Raw genomic sequence first — 22,205 nt, forward strand, 5'->3', positions numbered from 1 at the left:
GACTAGTTCTTGAGTAAAATATATTTCTTTAGTCTAAAGCATAGACTCTTAAGTTGAGGGTTGTGATAAGCAACAAGGAGTCATGAGCAATTTTGGGGGAAGGGAGCAACTTCCTTCATTTTGATCAGGCTTTTCACAGGCAAACCAGGATCAATGCCCCTCTCTGGTCTTGGCAGCCACTGTTTCAGAACTTCTGCGAGACTTAAACTTATATTTCTATCTTGCTAAAGGCTGCCTGTAATAAAGTCATCAAAGTTACTCATAAAGGGATCATATACATTCATTTATCATTTTAGGGTATCCCAGCACCACAAAACCCTCTTCATTAAAATCTAATAATAGTAAAATGCATTTATGTTCTCTAGTGCAGAAACAAGGGCAAAAAAGAAGACACACTAATGCATTTTGAACACTGGATAAGACTTCCTAAATGTAATAATTTAATTGATTGTAACATTATCCAATCTGATAATTTTATAGTATCTGATGAAGAGAAAAATCAATAATGCATCTTAGATTATCTTGTGAAACTTGTTATTTTGATAGTTCTGCTTTCAGGAGTTGAAAAAAACCCACCTCCTTTGGATGGACTTACTACAACCACAAGACTTCCCATCGTCATGAGAGGGCAATGATATTCCGATGTATTGACATTTGTAACATACTGGTCTTCCTTTAACATCTATTTCCTCCCTTATTTTAAATTACCTGTCTTAACCATCTCTAACACTCTTAGAAGAAAATGATCCTTCATCTCCTTCAACTCGCTCCTATCTTTGATGTATTCAACTGCGGAGCTCGTTGCACTGCGAGATTCCCCCCTCTCTCATGTCTGGCCCTCTCAGTTATCAAGGGCCGCCCTTGAGGACGGGTTTTGGAACCCCGAGAGGTGGTCTGCAAAAAAAACGACAGCTTTGGGGGTTTTTAGATAAATCTTTAAGTTCTATTTTAAGGGGTTCTGGGAGGGATTGTGGGAATGGATCTGGGGGGATCCATAAATCCACTGAAAGGGGTAATGGGTCGGATGATCACGGTGGGGAGGATGGGGACAGAAATCTGACAAGGATGCAGGGGGATGAAGCGATGGGCATTAGTATAGTAAGTGGGAGGGGCAGATATGATGGCTGCAGGGGGCCATATTATGTTTCGGGAGTGCGCACTCGTTGTTTACGAGCGATTGCCCACTCCGACCCCCAAAGCACTGCTCGTTTCCCGGGTTGTTCAGAGTCTCAGACCCTGGGTCTACGGCTGATGTTATGTAATGCCAGGTCAGTGGTAAATAAAGCCCCCCTCATTCATGATCTTATTTCAGAGGGGGGTGCTGACCTGGCAGGGATTACGGAGACCTGGTTAGGCCAGGAAGGAGGAGTTCCCCTTGTGGAAATGTGCCCGCCAGGTTTCCGTGCATTCCATCAGCCAAGGACTCAGGGAAGGGGTGGGGGAGTGGCAGCAATCATTAGAGAAAGTCTTTGCCCGAGGGAGGCCACTATTCCTCAGATAGCCGGATGTGAGTCCCTCCTTGTGAAGTGGGGTCGGGGGATTCAGATGGGCCTACTGATTGCGTACCTGGCTCCCTGCCACGTAACAGCGGTCCTGCCTGAGCTGCTCGACCGGGGTGGCGGTGGAAACCCCCAGACTTATTGTTATGGGGGATTTTAACCTGCCATCCGCTGGTGAGATGTCGGAGACAGCTCGGGAGTTCATGGCTTCCATGACGGCCATGGACCTGACCCAGGTAGTTCAAGGCCCCACCCACTTGGGGAATCACACTCTAGACTTGATTTTTGTCTCTGATCAGTGGCTGAATGATCTAAGAATAGGGGATATAGACATCAAGCCCTTGTCATGGTCTAATCATTCTCTCCTTCACATGGACTTTCAAGTCACTTCCACCCACCGCAGGGAGACGGAACCAACCAAATGGTTCCGTCCCAGGCGCCTGATGGACCCCGAAAGGTTCCGATGGAGCTTGGGCCATTTCCTGAGACTCTGGCTCACGACTCGACTGAGGACCTGGTGGTCACCTGGGACAGGGCGGCTACTGCGGCCTTGGACCGCGTCGTGCCTTTGCGGCCTCTGACCCGATGCCGATCTCGTCTAGCTCCTTGGTTTTCCGAGGAGCTGAGAGAGATAAAGCGTCAGAAAAGACGCCTGGAGAGCGATTGGAGGACAAGCCGATCTGAATCTGACCGAACACAGGTGAGATCTTATATTTAGACCTACCTAGTGGCGATAAGAGCGGCGAAGTCTAGCTACTTCTCCGCTCTTATTGCATCTGCAGAGAACCCCCCAGCCGCGCTGTTTAGGATGACCCGCTCCCTACTTCAGGTGGGGGTACGGGAGGATCCCTTAAAGGGTTGAGCTGAGGATTTTGTACAATTCCTGCATGATAAAAGTCGCTCAGATTCGGGAAGGCCTGGACTCCGATTGGATAGATCCAGGGGAGGAGACGGGGGTAGGTCTTGAGAGCGTTATCTGGGAAGAGTTTGACTCTGTGACTCCTGAGGACGTGGACAGGATTCTGGGCAAGCTTAACGCTGCCACATGTTTATTGGACCCGTGTCCCTCCTGGTTGGTACTGGCCTCCTGGGAGGTTACACGAGGCTGGCTCCAGGGGATTATAAATGCTTCTCTGAGTGAGGGTGTCTTTCCCGCCACCTTGAAAGAGACGGTTGTGAAGCCCCTCCTCAAGAAGCCTTCCCTGGACCCAGCTATATTATCAAATTATCGTCCAGTCTCCAATCTTCGCTTTGTTGCGAAGGTTGTTGAGAGTGGGGTGGCGCGACAACTACCCCGATACCTGGATGAAGTTGTCTATCTGGATCCGTTCCAGTCGGGCTTCAGGTCACGATACAGCACGGAAACGGCATTGGTCGCGTTGGTGGATGATCTCTGGAAGGCTCGGGACAGAGGTTGCTCCTCTATCCTGGTCCTATTAGATCTCTCAGCGGCTTTTGATACCATCGACCATGGTATCTTATTGCACCAGCTGGAGGGGTTAGGAATAGGGGGCACCGTGCTTCAGTGGTTCTCCTCCTTCCTCTCTGACCGTTCGCAGTTTGTGTTGGCAGGGGGGCAGAGGTCGACCTCGAGGCACCTTATTTGTGGGGTGCCACAAGGGTCAGTCCTCTCACCCCTTCTGTTCAACATTTATGTAAAACCACTAGGCGAGATCATCCGTGGTTTCGGGGTGAGTGTTCATCAGTATGCTGATGACACACAGCTATATATCTCCACCCCAGACCACCCCAATGATGCCCTTGCTGTGATGTCCCGTTGCCTGGAGGCCGTGCGGATCTGGATGGGGAGAAACAAGCTCAGACTCAACCCCTTCAAGACCGAGTGGCTGTGGCTTCCGGCGTCTCGGTATAGTCAGCTGGTACCATCACTGACAATAGGGGATGAGATCTTGCTCCCCACAGAGAGGGCCCGCAACTTGGGTGTCCTCCTGGATTCACGGCTATCTTCAGATCATCATTTGACGGCCGTGGCCAGGGGTGCCTTTTATCAGGTTCGCCTGATCCGCCAGTTGCGTCCCTTTCTGGATCGGGACGCCTTGCGCACGGTCACTCATGCCCTAGTTACCTCCTGTATGGACTACTGTAGTGCTCTCTACATGGGGCTCCCCTTGAAAAGCACCCGGAGGCTCTAACTGGTCCAGAATGTAGCCGCGCGGGTGATTATGGGCGCACCTCGTTATGCCCATGTAACACCTCTCCTATGCGAGCTGCACTGGCTCCCGGTGGTCTTCCGGGTCCAATTCAAGGTGTTATTTATCACCTTTAAAGCGCTCCATGGCTTAGGACCTGGGTACCTACGAGACCGTCTTTTGCCACCAATAGCCTCCCACCGACCAGTTCGTTCTCACAGGGAGGGACTACTCAGGGTACCGTCAGTCAAATTATGTCAGCTGGCGACTCCCAGGGGGAGGGCCTTCTCTGTGGGGGCTCCAACCCTTTGGAATGAACTGCCCCCTGAGATACGGAATATCCCTGATCTCCGTGCTTTCTGCCGTGCCCTCAAGACCCTGATGTTCCAACAGGCGGGGCTAAATATATGAACATATGAATGATTTTTTAAATGTGATCTAATTCTGGGTTTTATTTAATTGACCAAACTAAGTAATAATTTTAATTAGCAATTTTATGATGTTTGTGTGTCTATATTTTTCTTGACTGTACACCGCCTTGAGTCCTACGGGAGAAAGGCAGTATAGAAATATAATATAATAAAATAAAATAATAAATAAATAAATAAATAAATAAATAAATAAATAAATAAATAAATAAATAAATAAAGGAAAGTACACTCTTTTCAGATTAGCTCTGGATTATTTTAATTGATAGAATTTCCTATAGATTTCAGTAATGATGGAGGAATAGAATGGCTTATATTCATATATTATATATGAAATTCAGAATTTCAGCTTGTGTCTCCCAGGACCCAGAGCATTTTTTTAAAATAGGGGAGTGACTGGATCTTCCATTCTTGTTTACCTGGAATACTATCTCCCTTTAGAGCTGTGTGCGTTTTTTTTCCCCTTATAGTAGTATCAACCAGCGTAGCAGGAAGAGCAAACCGAAACTACCTCCAATGTTTTGGGTTTGCTTGTTCCTGCTACACGGGCTGGTATTAATTACTCCAGGAAGAAACCCATGCAGCTCTAAATGGAGTTCAGTATTCCAGGTAAACAAGAATGGAAGATCCATTTACTCCACTTATTATTTTTTTTAATAAATCTATTTAAATCAGGGCACCATCCAAGGCCAAACTGAATTGGATATATTATGCCCAAAGCACAGACTTAACCAAGCCCTACACAATGCCTCCCACTGTTTGAGTTTCTTGATGGTTGGTGAAGAGGTCTTATCTCAAACCTCAGTCTTTATCAATGTTGTGGTCTTTGATAAGAAAGTTAAATAGGTCAGACCTTCAGTTTCAGTTCCTTCTTTTATTTTTCATCAATGAAGTTGTCTAAGAATAAAAATAATTTACCTAATGAGCAGTTTAGATAGATGTGAGCAAGAGTGTGTTGTTCAATTACAATTCCAGCCATCTAGCCAAAAATGCAATGCTGTGGTCTACACTTCCTCACTTCGATTTATAAAAGTATTTTCTTTTTATTAGCCATACAATTATCTGCTTCCTTGTAGACAATATCAATAGCAGCCTAACAGGTGGGTTATGGAAATCTAAAACATTTCTGTAGCTATAGCTAAAAGCTTGCCTATGACCTCTGGGGTTTTAAATAGATTAAATAATGTCACCAATACTCTGTAATATAGTAAAAACTGAAACTTTCAACCCTCCACGCCTAACCTTCAAAATTATCCCAGTATCTAAAAAGCTCTTTTAGACATACAGATATGATTGGATACAGAGGGAATTGATTCTGAATCTAACCCATTTAAATTTATTTGTTTGTTTATTTCCTGCCTTTTATTAATTTTACAAATAACTCAAGACAGCGAACATATCCAACATATCTTTCTCTTCCTATTTTCCCCACAAAAAGCAATCCTTTGAGAGAGAGTGGCTGGCCCAAAGTAGGGCAGCTGGATTTCATGGCTAAGGCAAGACTTGAAATCAGAGCTTTCCTGCTTTCGTGGCCTGCTACCCTGTTTCCCCTAAAATAAGACATCCCCTGATAATAAACCCAATTGGGCTTTTGAGCGCATGTGCTAAAATAAGCCCCCCCTCCGAAAATAAGCCCTCCCTGAAAATATTTAACAGCATGCACAGCCGGTCCCTGCCATTTCCTCTGGTTAGGGTTAGGAGACAGAGCTGGAACTCAGGTAAGACGGCAAGAGGAGCCCTGTCTTGCTCCATGCACCCCAAAATAAGACCTCCCCGAAAATAACGCCAAGCACTTATTTTGGAGTTCAAAAGAATATAAGACAGGGTCTTATTTTCGGGGAAACACGGTACCTAGTAACAACATATTTCGGATTTATTTCTGAAATGTATACATTTTCTGAACACAGTAAATGACTATTAATGCAAATAAATGTTTATAAGTGAGCCTTTTCATACCACTTCCAGCATAATCTAAAAACCTTTGAGAATATATCCCACAGACCATTTTTAATCAAAGTAGAAGAAAAAGACAGATTGTGCCCTCTGTATAAATGCAAGCATATCGAGTTAGAATTTGAGGATTTCAATGCATATTAATTGCACTATTCAAACACAGTAAAATGCATGTTTGAGAAAATATGCATAGCTCACACATTATACCAAATCAAAATTTTGTTATAGCTAATTCTGGTTTGATTGGGCATTGAAACCAAATAGGTCTAAATCACATCAAGCACAAGCTTCAACCGGTGAAGGCATCCCGCTAGAAACAGGGAGACCATGAGTTCTGATCTTGCCTTGGGCACAAAGCCAGCTGGGTGATCTTGGCCACTCTCTCTCAGCCCTGGGAAGGAGGCAATGACAAAGCACTCCTGGAAAATCTTGCCAAAGAAAACTGCAACGTCTTGTCCAGATAGTCTTCAGGAATCACACACGACAGGAGGGGGAAAACCCCTCCTAATTTAATTGTATAAATAAAGTCCAAATTAAATTTAGTTTTTGTCCCATGCAAATGTTGCCCTCGGACTATAAAAAGGTGGCATTTTTGGTTCACCTGATGAGTGGACTAGTGCAACATGCTATACATAAGGCTGTTATTGAAGATCAGTCAGAAGTGACAGCCGGTCCAGAATCTGGCAGCGAGCATGTATGCCAAGTATGACAGTGAGAACTGTACATGGAACCACTGATTGGCTCAAAATTGGGAAAGGAGTCCGGCAAGGCTGTATACTGTCACTCTGCCTATTTAACTTATTTGCAGAGCACATCATGAGAAAGGCGGGGCTAGATGAATCAAAAGTTGGAATTAAGATTGCCGGGAGAAATATCAACAACCTCAGATATGCAGATGATACCACTCTAATGGCAGAAAGCGAAGAGGAACTAAAGAGCCTCTTGATGCGGGTGAAGAAGCAGAGCGCAAAAGTTGGCTTGAAACTCAACATTAAGAAAACTAAAATCATGGCATCCGGCCCTCTCAATTCCTGGCAAATAGATGGGGAAGAAATGGAGGTAGTGAAAGATTTTATTTTCCTGGGCTCCAAGATCACCGCAGATGGGGAGTGCAGCCAAGAAATTAAAAGACGCTTGCTCCTGGGGAGGAAAGCCATGGCAAATCTAGACAGCATACTAAAAAGCAGACATATCACCCTGCCAACAAAAGTGTGCATAGTCAAGGCTATGGTTTTCCCAGTTGCAATGTATGACTGAAAGTTGGCTGAGCGCCAAAGAATTGAGGCCTTTGAACTCTGGAGCTGGAGAAGGCTCCTGCAAGCCCCTTGGACTGCAAGGCGATCCAACCGGTCGGTCCTAGAGGAGATCAACCCTGACTGCTCTTTAGAAGGCCAGATCCTGAAGATTAAACTCAAATACTTTGGCCACCTAATGAGGAGGAAGGACTCCCTGGAGAAGAGCCTAATGCTGGGAACAACTGAGGGCAAAAGAAGAAGGGGAGGACAGAGAACGAGGTGGCTGGATGGAGTCACTGAAGCAGTAGGCGTGAGCTTAAATGGACTCCAGAGGATGGTAGAAGACAGGAAGGCCTGGAGGAACATTGTCCATGGGGTTGCGATGGGTCGGACACGACTTTGCAACTAACAACAACAAAATGTATGTATTTTATTTATTTATGTATTTATGTATTTATTTATTTTTATTATTTTATTTTATTTATTTAAGTTTATTGGCTGCCCATCTTACCACAGGATAACTCTGGGTGGCTTACAGTTACATATCATAGTATGCCCATGTTTCATTGTTGTTTTATGATTTATGCTGGTTACCAGTTGCCTTCTGAGTGCATCTCAAAGTGCAGGTAATCACCTATAAAGCCCTTCATGGTAAATGGCCTAGCTCAGGGGTGTCAAACTGGCGGCCTCTTGGCCGGATACATCATCCACAGGCCACACCCACCCCAGCTCCGTGAGTGGGGAGAAACGTCACGAAACATCACATGATAGCAACATGACGCAGTGAGTTTGACACCCGTGGCCTAGCTAGTTGAGGGACAGCTGATCTTCAATACTGCCTGCCCTCCCAGTAAGATGAGACACTGGGTGTGTTCCACGACCCCTCAAATGCACAGCGTCACCCATGAAGCATATCTTCCCTGTTCTCAGATATCCCATGGTTCCCAATCTGAGAGTTTTTCACAAGTCACTGAAAGTTTGGCTTTGCTCCAGGTTTGGGGAACGTCAGCAGTTAAGTGCCTGTCTATTTTCTTTAGGTTGTTTTATTTATCGCTTCCAAATGTTCAGGATTTTCCCTCCCTTCTTTTGGTCTTTTACCATGTAAGCCATCCAGAGTTGATGGGTCTCTAAACAAATAAATATCAGAAGGGCCATGAATAAATAAACAAATGAAGTGGCAACCTCGCTGATTTCTATCTTGATAACGAGAGTAAAACTAATAAATTAACATTATGCACAACTTGCCACTGTTGTTCTTGTCAAAATATAAACACAGTTGAGGGCATGCTCAATATAACTATCAGTAAAATTTCAGCGAGGGAAGAGATGTGCCTTGGGAAATTCTTTCAATGCTTTTAATTCCTTTAGTTCCATTCTACAAGTCTTGAGCATTGCCAGACAAGCTACGAGGCTTCCCAACCTTGTTGTCCTCGTCCGCATTTTCCTAACTATTATCTATATGAATTTATAACAATCCAAGGATTTGGGGCAAGTTGGAGCTCATCGCCAAGTGACTCCTGCCTCCACACCTTGACAGCCACTTCCAAACATTGCTTTGACATTCAAAGTAGTACAGGTCAAACTGGTTTCTCTTCTGCACTTTATATACACAGCATCATTTTCCTGGGATAATAACCTGAAAGTTATTTCAACTAAGCCATCTCGAGAACTCTTCAAAATAATTGTTACATCTTTGTCCAATATCCTGAAAATATCACAACGCTGCAGTATTGTTTTAATATCAAATAAAGTACTACTTACATGAGGTCATTTGAAAAGGATAATTATATAGTCCATAGATGGAGAGCACTCACTCAAGCAAGGAGGTGACCATCATCCCTATTTTTCCACACCGGCTCAATTATTTTTCCTCCCATCTAACATGTATCTTTTGCTTCTGGTTCAGATCCAGATCATTAAAAAGCCATATTGGATTGTTCCACATTATTTTTTAATTCAGAACTTTATTCTAGATGTCTGCAGATAATCTAACTCAGACACCCTCCAAAAATATGTTCTTCAATCATTTTTAGATGTTCCGGAAGATGTTCCCAATGCCTTCATTTGAAGATTAGGTTAAAGGATTTCCAACATTTTTGTTTTGGGCTTCCCTTGGCAGTTTTTCACTTAACATTTGGTAACACCTACTTTTGAAAGCCATCAGTGCTAGATTTCATGCTCCCCTGTTCAGTTTCATGGGTTATTCTAGTTATCTAAACATATTATTTATTTATCCAGTACACATTTATCCAGTATATGGAACAATAAATGAAGACAACCATTATTACCCTTCCACTATGGCAGTCTTCTGACTTCATTCACCTTCTAAATATTTCGCTGAATCTTTTGGTGGGTCAGTATAACGTGTCTAAGTACCAAAACTATCTTTTAGGCTTAGCATTTATGCTAGCATAAAGTGATATTGCTGAAAATTGACATTCTCAGTCTTTTAAGCTTACAATTTTGCCTCTTCTGTTGAGAGAAACTCCCTCCAATATCAACATGAACCCATTCCATTAGGTTCCTGCTTCGTCCTTATATGCCCTTTCACGCAGGTCCTGTGTGGCCCACAAATGAATCCAATCCCCCACCCCCAAATAATTTAAACCCTTTCCCTTTACGCCACCATTAAGAGCCTTAGTTTCATCTACCTGATGTTTTCATTCCAGAGACGGGAGATCCTCGCTCTCAACAACCTCCAAGCCACCAACAGGACTGCAGGACCTCACATTTCCTCATGTCACCGGTGGCAACAAGAGTCATAACTAGTCTCCACCCCAGCATTCACTATGCAGGCCATTTCCGGGCCGACTCCACCTGTTGCAAGTAACAATTTCTAACGATTAAACAACCCATTACCGGGAGCTTTCCATCTCCTGAAGGAATGCCCCACTTCTTCCCAGGACAAACTCTTTCATATGAAGCATTTCCTCAGACACACATTTCCCCACAAGATCCACATTCTCCATTCTGTCAGGGAAGTGATTATAGTTAGTGGGCCAAGAAACCGCATGGAGGCAACTTCTCTCCCCTCCCTCAAATAGTTCCCCAACGGAAAGGAATTTAACACAACATGCTCATGCCCTTATAACTAACTGGCAGTTGGTCTTAGGAGATGCCTGTTGCCATACACAACTCTGAAAACCCTGTTGGCTTTCCATCTTCCACAGGTTACATAGATACAAGTACGTAATTGGGCTAATCAAGTCCACAACATGTTATGAAAAATAATAGCTATTCTGTTTCCTCTGCACGGAGTTAATGTAGAGAAGATAAAGCCAGAAAAAGGGCACAATAATGATAAGGTTTTCCAGGTTTGTACCAAACAATGGTCATAGCTGGGTTAGTTCAGACAAGATGACTGAGGCAGGCCTTGAGAGTGTTATCTGGGAGGAGTTTGATCCTGTGGCTCCCGAGGATGTGGACAGGATCTTGGGACGGCTGAACGCGACCACATGTTTATTGGACCCGTGTCCCTTCTGGTTGGTACTGGCTCCAGAGGATTATTAACGCTTCTTTGAGTGAGGGTGTCCTGCCGGCCGCCTTGAAAGAGGCGGTTGTGAGGACCCTCCTCAAGAAGCCCTCCCTGGATCCGGCTGTTTTGGCTAACTATCGTCCAGTTTCCAACCTTCGTTTTATTGTGAAGGTTGTTGAGAGTGTGGTGGCGCGACAGCTTCCCCGGTACCTGGATGAAGCTATTTAGATCTGCTCCAGTCCAGCTTCAGACCTGGGTACAGCACGGAAACAGCATTGGTTGCGTTGGTGGATGATCTCTGGAGGGCTCGGGGTAGGGGTTACTCCTCTATCCTGGTCCTGTTAGATCTCTCAGCGGCTTTTGATACCATCGAACATGGTATCATGTTGCGCCAGTTGGAAGGACTGGGAGTGGGGGGCACCGTCTTGCGGTGGTTCTCCTATCTCTCCGACCGGTCGCAATCTGTGTTGACAGGGGAGCAGTGGTCAACCCCGAGGCGCCTTGTTTGTGGGGTGCCACAAGGGTCGGTCCTCTCGCCCCTCCTGTTCAACATTTATGTGAAGCTGCTGGGTGAGATCATCTGTGGTTTTGGGGTGGAGTTCCATCAGTACGCTGATGATACTCAGTTGTACATCTCCACCCCAGACCATCCCAACGATGCCTTGGAAGTGATGTCCCAGTGCCTGGTGGCCGTGCGGGTCTGGATGGGGAGAAACAGGCTTCGACTCAACCCTTCCAAGACTGAGTGGCTGTGACTGCCGGCGTCCCGGTATAGCCAGTTGGCGCCATCGCTGGTTATTGGGGGCGAATCATTGGCCCCTACGGAAAGGGCCCGCAACTTGGGCATCCTCCTGGACGCACGGCTGTCTTTAGAAGAGCATATGACGGCCGTGGCCAGGGGAGCTTTCTATCAGGTTCACCTGATACGCCAGTTGCGCCCCTTTCTGGATCGGGACTCCCTACGCACGGTCACTCAAGCACTCGTCACTTCTCGTCTGGACTATTGTAACGCTCTCTACATGGGGCTCCCCTTGGGGTGCACCCGGAGGCTCCAACTGGTGCAAAATGTGGCCACGCGGGGGATTATGGGAGCGACGGAGCGCTCCCATGTGACTCCTCTCCTGCGCGAGCTGCATTGGCTTCCGATGGACTTCCGGGTGCGCTTCAAGGTGTTGGTGATCACCTTTAAAGCGCTCCATGGCTTAGGGCCGGGTACTTACAGGACCGCCTTCTGCCACCAATTGCCTCCCACCGGCCAGTTCGCTCCCACAGAGAGGGCGTCCTCAGGGTGCCGTCGGCCAATGTCGGCTGGCAACCCCCAGGGGGAGAGACCTCTGTGGTGGCACCTACCCTCTGGAACAATCTACCCCCAGAGATACAAGTGATCCCAGACCGTTGGACCCTTAAAACCTATTTTTTTCAGTTAGCCGGGCTGTCCTGATTTTATGGTGGGTTTTTAAAATTTGATATTGATTTTAATTGAACTGTTTTAAATTATGGGCCAAACTTTATTTAATTATTTTAAATCTATTTTAACTTTTGTGTACAAATGTTTTATTTTGGCTATTCACCGCCCTGAATCCGAAAGGAGAAGGGCGGTATAGAAATCTGAAAATAAATAAATAAAATAATCAAAATATACACCTGCACAAATGTTAATACAAAACAAACAAAATCTAAATAAACGTTGCGTATGCCCAAGCAAGAGCATCTTATTAATGAAAATGCCCAGCCATTTTCTGTTTATCTAAGTGAGAGATTCAGAGACACCCATCCTCTCTCTCCTCCGGAGTGGTTTCTCCTGAGAAGGAGGACAAGGTTTGCTAAGGTTTAGCAATGAGACATTATGACGACACCCAACGAAACTTACTTGCAGCTACAATATGGTCGGGTTCATATCCTTGAAGGGTTACCAAATATCCTGAGCTTCAGGCTCAGAGGCTCTTCTGAAGCAATTTCAGGACTCAACAGTTCCGATTTCAATGAATTTTAGTCTACTCATATGTGCGCAAACTATGGCTAGTTACCTATGATATAATAAGCCAATCTTGAAACATAGGAAAGAAGTCAGTTCATTTATTAAAAAATATACCACCACAGATCAAACACACAAAACATTAAAAAAATGTTTTTATTAAAAAACCTATTCATGCCTGAACCAAACACTTTGTTTTGCGAAATGATGCTATAAGTTACTCTTAACATCAACCAGTTTGTTAAAAGTTCAGAAATAGCAGCAAACAGCTGAAAATAGAAAAGACACATTAAATCCTTAAGTTATGGGCTCTTAACTTTCAAATAATTTATCATGGTTCGTCACACAGATGTTTAAGACAGGATTTGGCATTTTTACCCACTAATTGAAACCTTCCCAAGACTTGGGATAGGCAAATGTTATTGTTTGATAGTGTTAAAAGATACCCTTGTAGGATGTGAATTGTTCCAAGTCAAACTGCCTTTTGCAATTGAGTGGTAGAGATTTCATCCATGTTGATGGTGTTCAAGTGGTTTTCCAGATGTTTTGGGATTGCATCTATTACTATTCAGACTATCTTTGCTTTCTTTTGGCACAATCATTCTATTTGTATAGGCTGCTCTTTGTGTTTTCCCCAGTTCTTCCTTATCTCTTCTTTTGTCTCCAGGTACCATCACATCCGTTATCTAGACTTTTTTGTCTTTCTGATTGACAATTATAGGTGGTCAGTCAGACAGATGTTTTGATTAGATTTCACATTTTTACCCACCTACAGAGTTTTTCCCAAGGAGCTGGGACAGGCAGATGTTGTTTGATGGCACTAAAGATATTGTCACGGATTTAAGCCATTCCAAGTAAAACTGCCTTTTGCAATTGACTTAATGGTTATACTGTCCATTATTATTATTTGGAGGACAATAACATGAAGGGGAAATGAGATTTAGTAGAAATAGGGGGAAAAAAGCCCTTATATCAGAGGCGTCAAACTTGTTTTCATTGAGGGCTACATCAGGGTTGTGTTTAACCTTGGGGGGCCAGGGTGGGCGTGGCCAGCTCAACATCATTTGTGTTGGGGGCACCTGTGGCACCCCAAGTTCCAGGGCGGCCCCATGGGCCAGATCTAAGCACCCCGCGGGCCAGATCTGGCCCTCCGGCATTGAGTTTGACACCCCTGCCTTACATTGACACTTTCAACAATCTCAATTAAATCTGCTGAGCTATGAGACAAACTAAAACCTATTGAGGTTTTACTTCGTGTTCAGAACCTGCAAAAATAATTCTACAGGATAATTTATTGACCGGTGTCAGATTCAAACACCTGAAAAATTAATAAAGCAAGCTTCCCCTTCTGCACCAAGTACTGTACCTCATTCACTAATTAATAAAAAACAGAAATAGGAACAAAATCCCAACCCTTTTCAAATATTTTCACATTAATAATCAACTCAGTCTTGGGTTGATAACATGGCTTGTCAAGAACCAAATGGAATGCTTGTGGTGTGCTGTCTGGTCCATTTTCAAGGTGCAAATAGTCAGGAGTAAAAGGCTATGATCAACATCTGTGTCAGGTTGTCCAACCTTGGCAAGTTTAAGACTTGTGGACGTCAGCTCCTAGAATTCCCCAGCCAGCAATTTTGGAAGTCTACAAGTCTTCAACTTGCCAAGGTTGGACACCCCTGATCTACATGATGGAGGGGTATCTCTGATATCCTTACGAGGTGTTCAAAAGGCTGAATTTCAGTCAAATTAGTCTTGTGAATAGTTTCATCTCAAGAGAAATTGCCATGCATTTTAGTCCCTGGAAAAAATTGAGACTATTTCTCGCTGACATCTCTCTGATCTGTTCAAGCAATGCAAAAATACTACTTTTTTTTTTCACCTTATGCAATTTGGGTTGCTTTGCTCCACTCATATCAGCAACAAATTTACTCTTTTATTTAAATGGTTTTGTTTTTATGAAGACAAATCCTACCTCTGACCAACTCAAGGAAACAAAAAAAATATCTGAAGTTTTATTAGAAATCAGTCCGTTGCTACATGTTCAAAGTTATTTATCTTTCAAGAATCAAAGTATAAGAAATGGAAATGTATGTGGTAAAACCAAATAGCTACACTGCACATAAGTGGATTTTCTAAACTGAAGTTTACTTCAAAGAGCAGGAATTAAGGGCAAAATTGAAGCAATCAGGGATTTGACTTGTACCTTGATTAACATGAGTTAATCAAGGTACAAGTTAACACGAGTGTCGGCAGCAAAATGAAAAACACCCTTCCGGAAATGCTGGAATAGACATCTGACCAATATTTTTAAAAATGTATTGGTCACATTCTCAGAACTCAAGAAAAAGAAAATATCCACTTAGCCTTCAAGCAGTAGCTGCTGGAAAATTATGCCAGCATTTTCATTTATTATGCTGGTTAGAATGCCAGTACAAGAATGTCTATTTATATCTAATACAATTACAATTAGTACCCCTGTAACAAAGTCCAAGTTCAGAATACTGGTGTTTTTGCACAGCCTACTGCAGTTTTTCTCTTTAATCTCTATACAGTGATTGCTTTCCTGCTTTGTAGTTGCATTTTGCTACACATCCTTGTAATTTACTCTCAGGTTTGCTCTCTTCCTGCCTCTCTGTTCATTTTTCCCAACATTTGAAGCAAAAACTTTCATCTATGACTAGTAGCCCTTGCTTAATGACTGGTCACTTAGTAGCCAATTGAGGTTGTGACAGACCCTTCCCCAAAAGGTGCTTACCATCCTGTTCCAGAATTCTGATGAAAATACCCCCCCCTTCCCACAATCACATGATCGCATTTTGGAGACTGGGGATTTTACAATTTTACAGCCAACTGCAGCATTCCACAGTCACCAGATCCTGATTTATGGTGTTTTTTGCTGGTTTCCAGCCTTTGTCAAAACAAAACAAAAAAAAAACCCAAAAAAACAAAAACAAATGCCCATAGCAATATACTGACTTGCTTTACGAGTGCAGTGTTCACTTTACAACTACCGTCCATTGCTTAATGACCAACACACACAAATATTCTGCCCTCCATCATGATTGTGAGTAAAGTTGTATTTTTGTGTGTGTCTTCCAGACTTTGTTGAACTGCTATCATTCCTTTTTTCCACACACTCTTCCTAGCTCAGCTCACAGCTTCCAGTGTCCCACCTATCTCCCTGATAATCCCAAATCTGACTGAATTAACTACTCCTGTTTTCAAATCACATCATTTCTCCTTTGACATTGCAAAATCTATCTTTCCTTCAGTCTAAAAAAAGAGCTCTACATCCTGGTCAACTTTCAACTTATTTACTGTTAAAAAGAAAAAATCTCACACTCTATCCAAAATTCTCCACCAAATGTATTCATCACCTGCCTTCAGTCAGACTACAAGGCATCTGTTTCAACTCCCTTCCTGTTTATCCTTCTTTCCTTTCACAATCCTCAGTGGCCTTATCCTATCGCCTATCCAGTTTCTCCACTTGCAATTATGCAAACTTTTTCTACTTCCTCAATTCTCCCTCTTTCTCCTGCCGTCCTATATTGCTGGAATTGCCTCATCCGCTTCTTACCTTTAAAATGCCTCCTCAAATCTAAATTTAATGTGAAGCCTTTGGCAAAAGCAAAACAAAATTACCCCGCAACCCTTGATCTCTTACTGTAATTAACCTAAAGTTTACATAACTGAAGTAACTCAATACTTTTCTCATTCTGCCTGTGCTTAAATCTGTTCCTTCCACTGAATTCCTGAATCCTTTTGGACAAGCAGCATGTATAGTAATCCTCGACTTATAACAGTTCATTTACTGATCACAGTTACAACAGCACTGAAAAAAGTGACTTGTGATCGTTTTTTCACACCACCGTTGCAGCATTCCACATGGCCACGTGATCGAGATTCAGATGCTCAGCAACTGACTCACATTTATGACGGTTGCAATACCCCGGAGTCATATGATCACTTTTTGCAACCTTCTGACAAGAAAAGTCAATGGGAAGCCAGATTCACTTAACAACCATGTTATTCACATAATAAACTGCAATGATTCACTTAACAACTTTTGAGCACAATTGTGGTTGTAAGTCGAGGACTATCAATATCATTCTTTATAAAAATGTGGGGTATATGGTTGGCTTTAATTGACAGTAAGCTGAGTGCAACAGCACCCAAATGGTATGTGGGATAAATGAACTGTTACTTTCACACCAGGAATCCAGATTAGGGTTCCTTCAAAGAACAAGATATGAAAATACATATCTCTTATTTTGGCCATGTCATGCAGGGGAATTCACTGGCGAAAACAATTATGCATGGACGAGCGGCAAAAGGAAACCAGACTATCAAAGAACACGGTGGCTAGACACTATCAAAGCTGAGCATAGAGAAAGACTGGAAGATGTGGAGAGACCCGGCCCAAAGAATCATCAAGAGCCAGACACAACTGAATGGTTATCATCCCACTTCATTATCCTCGACTCAGCCTTCCATCCTTCCGAGGTTGGTAAAATGAAGACCCAGATATGCTGACTCTGTAAACCGCTTAGAGAAGGCTGTACAGTACTATGGGGGCGGTATATAAGTCTAAGTGCTATTGTTATTGCTATCATCATCATCATCATCATCTACATGCCATTGAAGTTGTAATTATGCAGAATGAGAGCTGGAAAAGTATTTACTAAATAAGTTTAAACAATTTTTATTTACTATATGGACTATAAGAATTTGTTCATTTCTTTTCTTGTATGAAAGATTTGCTGCCCCAAAATGGTTAAAAAAAAAAAGTAAACCCAAAACACGAACACAACTTTCATATATCCCAGTTCCATTAACTAGGGCTCAACCATCCCATTTATATTTGTGTGATCATCCCGTTAATAAATCCGACAACTCCAACTTGTTCTTGGTTTATAAGGCAACTAATAAGAGGATAAATAAGGGAAGGAATAAACAGCATGGAGACAGCGGATACGCCAAAAGTTTTCTCAAAATATACAACTTATTGTTGCCTGGCTCAAGAGACAGGGGACATATTAACAAGCAATAATTCATCACCATGCATGAAATCCACCAGCTCAGGCAGCTTTGAAAAAGGATTAGGTAAATTCCTGGCAAATAGGTTTATCCATGGCTATTAAGAGTCATTAAAGCTCAATACAGAAACCTCCATGGACAGTGGCAGTATACCACTGAATACTGGATTATGCAAACAAAGAGTAAGGAGTCCCTGCCACTTTCATTTCACGTCCTAGAAGCATCACCTGCTAGGAACAGATGAAGATGGTTTTAGTTGGCAATGGGATAAAGAATCAGAAAAGCCTGGACAAAATCTCAGAATACTTTACTTTTCTATTATTATTTCAGTTCAAGGATGGTGAAATAACTGACTTTCTAAGTATTTGTTATCTCCTCAAAATACATATACTTCTAAGAAAGTGTTACTTTGGATTCAGCAAACTGCTTATGGTGAGTACACAAAAAAATATGAATTAACAGCTAAGAAAGTTTAAAATACAACTTTTAATTCATCTGAAGTAAAACATACACACACAGGGAAAACTCTAATGTACCTCACAATATTTTTGTTACTGTTGTTTAACTGGACAACATAATAAGTGAGAACAGTTTGGATAGAAGACCCATAAACTAAGCTGGGGGAAAACAAGCTGAGAGAATTATACCTAAATTCATTTCATTTTACAAGTAGTACTCAGTTCTTTAAATATTGAAATAATAACTAGGACGTCAAGGAGTGTGATCCTTAAGTTTTACATAAATGGGAAGGAAATAAGAATGACCCACTAAGGTTCAAGCAAGCCTTAAATGAGGAAACAAGATTAACCAATAAAGTTCGTGCCCCATGACATGCAGGTCAGGACACAGTTTTACTCCACAACTTGCGCCTCTTTCTCAGCTGTCACAAAGTAACATTCTAGTCTTTGCCTTTTTAGTCTTAATCTCGCATGTCTGAACTGTGCGACTTTGGACTGCATGACTGACCACTTCCTCATCCATCCTACTTCTTCTCATGTGGAGCTAAGTTTCTATGCGCAGAAAATTAAGCGTGTTTTACACACAGCATCCAAAGTAGCCCAAACACTCTTTATTATTTTAAGGCCGGAAAATTCCTCACCACCTACTTTTTTTTTTTTTTTTAGAAAAAGATGCTTCTGATTTCTGATCCCCTAAAGCATGCAACCTTGTCACTGGGCTATATAAATGGGGGCGCTTTAAGATCCCACTCGCTAGGAGGAACCTAACAGTGAGAACCGGTTGCCTCCAGAAGTGGTGGGTGCTCCATCACTGGACTGGACTGCCATTTGTCCCGATTGGCACATAGGGTCTCCTGCTTGAACAGGGGGCTGGACTAGAAGACCTCCAAGGTCTCTTATTCTGATCGATTTGTAAAGAGGAAAGCGGCACCGAAAGAAATCAGAAGAACTTCGGGGAAGGGGGAAGGTCTGGTCTGGGAGGTCAGGAGCAGCATCTTCTTTGGGGGGAGGGGAGAAAGTCTTCCTCCTCCTCTCCCTCCTCCCCCCCCTCCTTCCAGTCTGCATGACTGAGCAGGGACAGGGGCCTGCTGGCTCCGGGCGAGCAGCGCAGCGCCAGCCTTGCTTGCTTCCTTCCGCCCGCTTGCTTGCTTCCCCGCCCCGAAAGCCGGGGCGCTCTCTGTAAATAACCCCTCCGTGCAGCAGCAGCGGCAGCAGCCGCCGTGCCCCAATTAAAAATGGCGAGCATCTCGCGTGGTTGGCTGCGTGCAAGCAAGCTACAATGGGAAGGGGCCGGAGGAGGCTTTTAAAACAAAACACCCCCCAGCAAACGCCGAGCGGCCGGCTGGCTAGCCGGCGCCTCCGCGGTGGCCGAGCGCCGCGCATTCCTGCAGGGGCAGCTTCCTCCACCCCCCCCCTCCCAATTTCCCTTTGCAGGCGGCGATGCCCCCCACTCCCCACCCAGCCAGGACCCCCACTCCCCCTGCAAGGAAGACGCCTCCGGGCCCTCCGCCGCCCGCCAAGCGGGGAAGCCTCCGCCCCCCAGCGCTGCCAAACTTTTAAACTTCGGCCTCGCGCGAGACGGCAGGCGCCTCCCCCCGGAAGGGGGTCGCTCGGGAAGGTCTTCCCAGATGCCGCACACACACACACGGGGGCCGCTGTTCTTGTGCCCGGAGACCCTTCCCCACCTCCGCCAACTAAGCCGCACGTGGGCCAGAAGGGGGGAAAGGAGGCGCAGCGGGAACAAGCCCCGGGGTGGGGGTGGGGGGGGGGGGTCCTTGCTGCGGAGGGGCTGCTCTTCCCCTTCCGAAGAAGGGGAGGGGGTGGGTTCTGGAGGATCGGGCCACTGGGCAAAAGAGGGGGGAGAATGGCGGACCCCACCCAGCACAGCTGGGAAGGGGGTCCAGGGAGGGTCCCCTCCTTCTCCTGCCAGGCGATCGGAAGCCCCCCCCCCCGCAACCAAGGGGGGGGATGCAGCCCCCAGCACTGCGGGCCGGGCGATGCTGGAGAGCTGGAGCGGCTCCAGATTAGGGCGATCAAGCGCTTAGCGGGGGAAGGAAGGAGGGAGGGAGGGAGGTCGGAGCAGCGCCAGGGATGCGGGGTGCGAAAGGGGGATGCGCCCCGCTTCACCTGCGCAGGTGGAGGTGCGCGCAGGGCCCGGCTGGCAGCGAGAGCCCGATTCGGGGGTGTATTTTGAGGGGGGGGGGTTGCCTGCCTACCTTCCATCTCCATGTCCTCCGGCTCGCTGAGCTGCTGCTCGCCCGGCTTCTGCGGCGGCGGCGGCGGCGGCGGCTGCTGCTGCGGGGGCGGCGGCGGGTGATGGTGGTGGTTCATGGCGGGCGCCGGGGGCCCCTCAGGCGGCGGGGGCAGCGGCGGGGCGGGGGCTTCCTCGCGGCCTTCCTCGGCGGGCAGGGGCGGCGGCGGCGGCAGGGAGACGCGCACGTATTTGCTGGCGATGCGCCCAATGGCGGCGGGCGAGGCCGAGGGAGGCCGAGGCCCACCCGGCGAGGGCTGCCGGCTCCGGCGGGAGAGCGGCCCTCTGCGCGCCCGCCTGGCTCGGCCGCGGCTCCTCCGCCTCCTCCTCCTCCTCCTCGCGCTCTCAAAATGGCCGACGCCGAGTGTCACATCCGCATGGGCGCCCCGGCCGAGCCGGGCCGGGCCGGGCCCGCGCCAACGCCAACGCCGCCGCCACGACACTCAAAGAAGGAGAGGCCCGACGGCCCTCACAGGCCCCGGGCCTCCGCCGAGCCTCGGACTCGCCTGCCGGGCTTTGCCTGCCTGCCTGCCTGCCTCTCGGCCGGCCGGGTTCGCTGGGCAGCGGGGAGCGGAGAAGGCGCGGAGGGAGCAGCCAGGAAAGGAGCACCAGCAGCAGCAGCAGCAGCGCCGCGGCCGCCCCGGGAACAGCAACCGCCGCCGCTGCCGCCGCCGTCGTGGAGGAGGAGGAGGAGCCGAGGGGGGGAGGGCGGTGCGCGCCCCCGTGAGGGGAGGCAGGGGCGAGGCGGGCTGGCAAACCCCCCCCCCACTGCGCGCGCGCGCCCCTGCCTCCCCCCACTGCGCGAGGGTCTTTTTCCCCCCCCTCCCCACAGCAGCTTCTGGTGTCTGTGTGTCCGGAGGGGGGATTTATGCCCTCCCCCCCAGGAGGGCCTGCAAAGGCGAAAGGAGGAGGGGGTCTCTCCCCCCCCCGAGTACCCTGACATCCCCCCCCCAGTTTGTCACGAAAGGGAAGAATGACTGGGCTGGCTGGTACAGGGCGAGCGATGGGGAGGATCGCCCACCCCCCTTTGCTCCTCCCCGCTCCCCCCCCACAAGTGGGACCCCCGCAGATGGACAGAGAAGGATGGCAGGCATGATGGTGTGGGGTTTGGTGGGGAGAAGGGGGAGAAGAGAAGGGAGGGTGGGTGAGTAGGGACCCTGTTCCTCTCATTTCCTCCCCCTGTCTGCTGCCCCCTTCCTAGGTTCTCGGTCGGTCCTCGGGATAGAACTATTTTTAGGAAGTCCTCGACTTGAAGATGGAACCCCAAATTTGTGTTGCTAAGTGATTTCTTAAGTGAGTTTGCCTCATTTCACGACCTTTCTTGACGCAGTTCTCTAAGTGAATCACTGCGCTTGTTAAATTAGTGACATGGTTGTTAAGTGAATCCGGCTTCCTCATTGACTTTGCTTGTTAGAAGGTCGCAACAGGATAACCCCAGGACAGTGCAACTGTCATAAGCGCATGCCAGTTGCCAAAGTATCTGAATTTTGATCATGTGATCATGAGGATGCCGCAATGGTTGTAAGTGTGAAAAATGGTCATAAATTACTTTTTCAGTGCCGTTGTAACTTTGAACCGTCACTAAATGAATTCTTGTAAGTCTTAGGCTACCTGTACCACTATCATTGGTTCACTGGGCCTCTTTCAATTCCCTCTTGCAGTTTTTGTGGGGGGCATTGGCGTGATAACTCCTCCACTAATTTATGTAATGCAAAACACAGTGCCAACATAAAATAAATTGCTG

The 22,205-nt window shown here is 46.1% G+C and overlaps 1 protein-coding gene across 2 annotated transcripts in view; it reads right to left on the reverse strand.

Moving 5' to 3' along the window:
* Positions 1 to 21,001, reverse strand: part of USP7 (ubiquitin specific peptidase 7) — a 105,540-nt gene extending 84,539 nt beyond the window's left edge. For both annotated transcript variants that reach the window (XM_070955391.1, XM_070955390.1), the window contains exon 1: positions 20,427 to 21,001. In XM_070955391.1, coding sequence (XP_070811492.1) covers positions 20,427 to 20,541 — 115 coding nt within the window. In that variant the 5' untranslated portion in view covers positions 20,542 to 21,001. The remainder of the gene's footprint in view (positions 1 to 20,426) is intronic.
* Positions 21,002 to 22,205: the final 1,204 nt, after the last annotated feature.

Source organism: Pituophis catenifer, unplaced genomic scaffold (genome assembly GCF_029215685.1).
Source record: "Pituophis catenifer annectens isolate HBS135680 unplaced genomic scaffold, rPitCat1.0.hap2 SCAF_16, whole genome shotgun sequence".
Lineage (NCBI taxonomy): Eukaryota > Metazoa > Chordata > Lepidosauria > Squamata > Colubridae > Pituophis > Pituophis catenifer.